General features: G+C 31.5%; 1 protein-coding gene across 1 annotated transcript; it reads right to left on the bottom strand.

Annotated features, from left to right (window-relative positions):
* Positions 1 to 4,275: 4,275 nt before the first annotated feature.
* LOC107795184 (uncharacterized) lies at positions 4,276 to 5,336 on the bottom strand. Its single transcript, XM_016617768.2, has one exon. It carries the CDS (start codon positions 5,005 to 5,007, stop codon positions 4,468 to 4,470), a length of 540 nt encoding a protein of 179 aa, XP_016473254.1. The 5' UTR covers positions 5,008 to 5,336; the 3' UTR covers positions 4,276 to 4,467.
* Positions 5,337 to 7,510: the final 2,174 nt, after the last annotated feature.

Below are 7,510 nucleotides of genomic sequence, written 5' to 3'. Positions count from 1 at the left end.
TATTATGAGGATCATGTAAAAATAAAAAAAATAATGCAAGGCACGATGTTCAACATACATACATATTATGATACTAAGCATAAATTGATTAAGTTAATAAACACATATATTAATCACGGAGTCCAAAGTTCACTATGTTCCCGATCATCATCCAAAAATTAAAATATTATGAAAATTAACCTATTCAATTGTCTAGCTAAGCGTCTTAATCATGTTTAAGATAACATAATTATCTAACATGATTTTATAATCCCATGTGGATTATAAGGTAACAAATAACTTATATTAGCATGCAAATAAAATTAATATCAAACTAATTAATATTTATTACATGCTATACAAATTTACATAATATTTTATTTTAATGTTAAACTAATTAACATATCATACATATTAAATAAATTAACAAGTAATATTAATATTAAACTAATTAATATTTGATTTCATGCTCAACAAATTAACATAAAGCATGTGTTAAACTAATTAACAAAAGTAGTGTTAAAACAATTAACATTTCAAGCATGTTAAACAAATTGACAAATAAATTTAATGTAAAACAAATTAACATTTCTAGCATGTTAAACAAATTAACAAATAAATTTAATGTTAGATAAATTAACATTTCTAGCAGGTTAAACAAATTAACAAATAAATTTAATGTTAAACAAATTAACAAATAAATTTAATGTTAAACAAATTAATATTTCAAGCATGTTAAACAAATTAACAAATAAATTTAATGTTAAACAAATTAACATTTCAAGCATGTTAAATAAATTTACAAATAAATTTAATGTTAAACAAATTAACATTTCAAGCATGTTAAACAAATTAACAAATAAATTTAATGTTAAACAAATTAACATTTCTAGCATGTTAAACAAATTAACAAATAAATTTAATGTTAAACAAATTAACATTTCAAGCATGTTAAACAAATTAACAAATAAATTTAATGTTAAACAAATTAACATTTCTAGCATGTTAAACAAATTAACAAATAAATTTAATGTTAAATAAATTAACATTTCAAGAATGTTAAACAAATATACAAATAAATTTAATGTTAAACAAATTAACACTTCTAGCATGTTAAACAAATTAACAAATAAATTTAATGTTAAATAAATTAACACTTCTAGCATGTTAAACAAATTAACAAATAAATTTAATGTTAAACAAATTAACATTTCAAGCATGTTAAACAAATTAACATTTCAAGCAATTGGGATAATAAAAAAATTATAGTAGTTCATAAAAAAAATATAAATACTAAATTTATATTTTTAAAATTAGTCCATATGACTAATTTTCGAAATCTAAAATTTATAAAAATAAATAACAGAATCTCAAGTTATTTTTAATTTTTGGCTATGAGCCATTGAGCCTAAAATAAAAAATGGATCTGCATGGATAATGGTAAAAATAGCACGGGCTAGCCAGTTTTTGGGTCATTAAAAAATAGCCACTATTTTGCTGCAACACGAAAATTTCCAGCATAATATACTGGAGTTTGGTGCACCTATGTATGAACTTCCAACATATTATGCTGGAACTCCAACACACGGAAAATTCCAGCATAATATACTAGAGATTGGAGCACCTGTGTATGAACTTCCAGCATATTCTGCTGGACTAGTATATTATGCTGGAACTCCAGTATATTATGCTGGAACTCCAATATATTATGATGGAGTTCCATTATACTGGAACTCCATCATAATATACTGGAACTCCAGTATATTGTGCTGGAAGTTCACATGTAAAAAATTCGAACTCCAGTATATTATGCTGGAATATTTTTCGGATTTTGAACATTGTTTTCGTTCAAATTTATCTTTTAATAAAAAATGGCTAAATTTCGATTATTTTTGAAACTGTGACTATTTTCAATTATCACTTGTAAATTTGACTATTTTTTAATTTCACTCTGTATAATGGGCCATAAGCCCAATTTTATTAAATTTGCCCATTTGAGATAAGAAAAGCAGCCCTGTCCTTTTGATTTTTTAATAAAGCTAAGTGGGCCTTTAGCCCAAAACTAAGAAGACCAACATTCTAAAGAGAGAAGTTAAGGGTTTCTACTCTTTCTTCTTTCTCAAACTTCAGCCGCCGCTCACGTTAATGAAGTTTTTTTTTTAATTGCTCATTGCATTAAAACAGACAGAAACATGATCGATTCACACATAAAACAACTGAAGTTTGTTTTTCATTTTTTTTATCAGATTTGAAAACTGATTTCAGATCAAACTGAAAAAAATATTATGCTTAGGTTAAACATATTAACCACACAATTGCACTGTAAACATACAAAATCATATATATACGCCAAGTTCTAGATTCACACATAAATTTAGACTATTTTATATATTGTAGCAACCTCTATTTCACAGTCCAAATCCAAGTATGACTTTAGGAGAAAACTAGGTGAAAATAGTGTCTACTTTTATTGTACATAATAAGTGTAGTTATATAGGGAATACTAGAGTTACGATAATTACTGTACTTTACCTAGTGGGCCTAAGAGCACCCTTTGATTGACTCTATTTCCTACGTTCTGAAATCACGTTCATAAGTTTAAGCCACAGTTAAACTCAGAATGCTGGAACTCCTTTATTTTGTTGAAGTAAAGAGTTGATATGGGATGTTGCATCTATGTTGGGAGAGTATGTACCTAATACTGCCAGTTGATTGTTGGATAGGTCTATTCAAGGTCAAGGAGAGAAAATCATGCAAGATGGTGCCCTCAGCTGCTACGTATAAAGTATACTTGATTGCATTTCCTTAGCCTCTTTTGAATGAGTAAATAAAAAATATGTTTCAAATGGGTAGAAATATCCAGTGTAGTGCTAAATTAGTTGCATAATATCATTTAATAGCTTTGATTTTTGTTATCCTATTAACATCTTAAATTTTTTAGAACAAGGGCTATTGGCTCCAAAAGTAGCAAATAACAAGGGGGTGTGTTTTATCATCCCAGCTTTCCCTGCCTCCCTGATGCCACAATCAGTCGCTTTTGTTTTGTTAGATTGCTCACTGCTACGTTAGTCTGTGTTCTGCTGTACATTTCATTTTAGTTAGATTGCTCACTGCTATCTCCTTGCATGATCACCTATTATTCCAGAGGAAGCACACAAATAGGTCAATCATACTGCTAAATTCTTACTAGGAGAGTAGGATGGGTTATTTTGTCTCAACGGTGTGTTGTGTGTCAAATGATCTTATTATTAATTAGGAAGAAAAGAAGCTATGCAGATAATATATATATATATATATATATATATATATATATATATATATATATATAGAGAGAGAGAGAGAGAGAGAGAGAGAGAGAGAGAGAGAGAGAGAGAGTGTTTGTAACATATGACTGAGAATATGTGGATTTGCTAACGCAAGAGACGTTGAAAGATAGAATTAATAACACCTGAAGAATGGATTCTTCTGTATAGACCACAAACCACACATTCTTGGATGACATGACCTGATGTCCTCTGTCCTTATAAAAGTTAAAAACATTAGCTGGAATCATAGTGGATTGCCTTTTCAATATGTTTTGCTTCTTATAGTAGTCCCTTTGAATTATGAGCCACCATTACCAGCAGCTCCACTTCCATTTGTCTTGTTGCTTGTGCTATTGTGTGCAATACAGGACTGACTGATTATGGGACCCTTTGGCTGACTTCAATTTCCTTTAACCTTGTTTATTCTTCAATTGATATGCAAAAGAAAATGTTCACATTGATGCTTTTAGTTTGCCAACTCGCCAAATCTTTTGGTTTTTGTTTTCCTGTTGAAAATTTTGAAGAACTTTGATATTCTTTTTCTTGCCACAGTTCAGGTGGTAATCTGAAATGCAGAAATACAGGATAACCCTATTTACAATTGACCCTTATGGTCTGGCCCTTCCGCAGACCACGTAAATAGCGGGAACTTGTCCTTTTTTTTTTTTTTTAGTTCAGGTGGTAATCTAATGACTGAAGTAGTAAACAAACCATATGGAGACTTTGATTTGTTGATCATGACATATTGGTGTTTTCACTTTCATAGATTTTGATTCAAAGTTATGTAGCGATAGGAGAGGTCTAATTTTTTTTTTTGGAAACTCTAGGAAAACCCGCAACCGCTGCAGCCTCTACCCTTCGGGTGAGCACTCTGTGCGCATTGGGTAAACCCCAACTATGTAATAGCCTGCAAACCACACAGGGAATATAAAACGCGCTAGGCAATCCAGGGTAAAGCATGAAGTTATATATGCATGGAAACTGCAGTGGCTTAACTCTGAAATGATACTCATAACTCATGAGCACATGAATTAAAGACTCATGTTTGCATTCAGGTAAAAGAGAATTAACAACATGAAGAAGGAAAAACTTAGAAAATATCTCCAGCTCACTCTCATTTTTTCTTCCTTTCCTCTCTGAATCCTTAAAGTCAGTAAACAACTCATTTTCAGATAAGTAAATTCTATGTAGTGGATTGGTTTGATGATTCAGCCTTGAGATGAGCAGTGTCGAGGTCACTGAAAGCATGAAAAGGACTGTCAATGATCATCCGACGAAGGTCAGAAGCCTCTTCCTTGAGCTGCATATTCTCCTGAATGACTCTGTCATGAGATTCTGTGACTTGGTTTAGTTTATTCATCAGATTCTGATTCTCTGTTCGAAGGCGAAGAACTTGGGACCATAGCTCATCAAGGTGTCTCTGCTTCCTCATCCTTGATCTTCTAGCTGATTCCCTATTAGATACCATTCGCCTCTGCTTTCGTTTTTGTTGCTCCTCCGATTCGTCTGAGGTCGAGTTACTGCTGATGCAAGAGGGCTGTGTACTCAAGTCTTGAACAGGAAAAGAGGCCTGATTATAATTTTGTATATTGTTGTTTGTTAAGAATGTGTTGTATTGGAATGCTGGTAAGTTTTTGTGCATGAAGCTGAAATCAATGGGAAGTGATGAGGGGTTGTTTTCTGGAGCAAAGTAGTGGATTGCTGCAGCCTCTGATGAAATCATGATTGACTGTATTTGAAGGTGATAGATAATATATTTGGAGAGAAGCTTTAGTTTAGTTTGCAGATGAGGTTTTAAGTTAAGGGCAGGTTTTTATAGGAGCACAAGGTTTGAGAATTGTGGGCCACAATAAGTTAACTGTACTGTGAGGAGCTGTGGAAAGCAGTTAATAAGATAGTTTATTCATTTATGAAGCACAATGAAGGAAAAGACATCAACTGTGCCTATAAGTAAAGAACAGACAATACCAGGAGAGTTGATGATCAATCTAAAAATAGTTAAACTATGAAAAGTATACATATATACAGCCGCCACCAATTAGTTAGTGACTATAAGATAAAGTTGATGCATATATATTAGCATAGTTGGTTTCAAGGTCCAGAAACGTGATTCATATAGTCGATCTCAACTGGTTGGTTGAGGCATAGTTGATGTGTATTTTTTATTGAAAGAAAAGGCATCATACATGTATGTAATGCATATGGATAATTTAATACATGCATATCATGAAATCTTAATGAAGGTTGAGTTTCTTTGGATAATTGCTGAACAGTACATGTAATGTAATGATGCTTACAAGGAAGAAAAGTTTGTGATGATTGGGACAGGAATTATTTAAGGTGGGAATGGTATGGAATAAGAAGAAGAAGAAAAAAAGAGAAGCTGTATGTAATTTGAAAATCATATTAAAGTCTCACAGCCAATAGCATATTGTGATTGATGACGAAATCTAGGTCAATTGAAAAGTTATAAACTATTTAAAGCATAGAATTTTGATGATTATTTTAAACAAATAATGAGTCGAAAGGCACTTGAAATTGAGATAGAAGGGACCCACATGAGAAATGTAATAGTCTATATTAGTATATACTATATACTTTAACATCACTGTACCTAAATGCTGTCTTCTCAGCTTTTGTTAAATTGGCCATTAGCTGAATTAGCCTCTGCAGTCAGCACAATAGAACTTACTTACATATTGAGTGAGCTTCTTCAGTATTTTACCTTTGGATTGCTTTTTCATTTCCCCTGCTCTCAATAAAAAGGTTAATCTGGTAGGCTAAATTTTCGCTATACTTAGGGTCAAGGAAGAATCATACATATTAGGTAATATTATATTATACATAGTCTTTTTTTGTATTTCTACAAGAAACTTTTTCTACGAATTGGATTGGTGACCGCTGCTAACTTCTATGGTTGCACCAAAAAAGTTGAGAGGAATAATAAAACCAAACGTGCTGCATAGCTATAAACCACATATATAGTTCCAGAAATTAGGAATTATCTTTAATTAGTATTTCTTACCTTGCACTCTCTTTTCTTACGATGAGTACAGTAGTTAACTTTTTTAGTATGTCATTATTTGTTTTTATTTGAGGAAAAGCCCAAGTAAAAGTAAATAGAGTACCTTTCTGGAACACTATGAAGTGATGAGCCCACATGTAGCAGAATGAGAACTAGGAGGTACTATCTATAGACTATATACATCAGGGCAAATGTAGCTTTTCGCTAAACTTATAACTTTCGATAAAAATCTATAAAATTTTTATAATTAGTATTACATTTGTATTCATAACTTTAACGGTAGAATGAGTCCAATGCTAAAATCTTACAAGTTGAACCCATTAAATTTAAATTCTGAATATGTCTTGTTAAATGGCTTCTGGTGGAAGGTATTTGTTTTGTTTTAATGTACTATTATGGTCATGTTTGTAATTGTTCATATGATCTTTCAAGAACTGAAGAGCCTTAATATTGACTCTGATCACCTTACTATTTCTGCTACTGCTTGATTTTCTTTCTCCAATTTTTACACCAACTCTAAGAGCTAGCTCAGCTCCTTTCAGATGAATTATAAAATGTTAATGTCTGCCTAGTAAATATCCCATATAGTGATCAATTCTTTGTTTTTGGATAGAAAAATATAATTATGCTTCGGTCCCAAAAAATTGAGGTTAGCTGTATATATAAATCATCACGTTCTCAACAAAAAAATATTTTATTTTATTGTAGTGCTTTTACCAAAAATTGCAGAAATGTGATATTTTTTGGTAGTCTTTAACTTTCGACCCTCACTTGCTTCATCGGTCGAACATCTAGGTTAAAAGTTTAAAATGTTATCTATAGGGCAAGTGATGGGTAACACTAATTAAACTTAAAGTTGTACCCACATAGCAAGCGACAACAAAAATTCAAGATCGTCCACTTAAAGGGCTATTTGTGTACTTCAACCTGTTTTTACAGGGTTAATATAGTGATGTTGGTAACTTCTAATTTGATCAGACATCAGCATATTAGCATGTTGAAGAATGTATGCACTTGCAAGAGCCATTAATTGAGTAAGGATTATTCTAATACCTTCATTTTCTTGCCTACCCATTATCACTCTTAATTATTTATATATTGCCGAATGTCCAGTCCCTAAAAGGATTATGTCTCTTTAACTTGGTAAATGGTAACAATCATAAAGCCATCAAATTCATGGCAATTGGCAAACCATCGCCCC

This window comes from Nicotiana tabacum, chromosome 12 (assembly GCF_000715075.1).
Source record: "Nicotiana tabacum cultivar K326 chromosome 12, ASM71507v2, whole genome shotgun sequence".
Taxonomy (NCBI): domain Eukaryota; kingdom Viridiplantae; phylum Streptophyta; class Magnoliopsida; order Solanales; family Solanaceae; genus Nicotiana; species Nicotiana tabacum.
Note: the sequence above shows the minus strand (reverse complement) of the source record. Positions and strands in the feature narration are given on the sequence as shown.

Coding starts and splice junctions, on each gene's coding strand:
- LOC107795184 (XM_016617768.2), bottom strand. CDS start 5,007: ATGATTTCATCAGAGGCTGCAGCAATCCACTACTTTGCTCCAGAAAAC.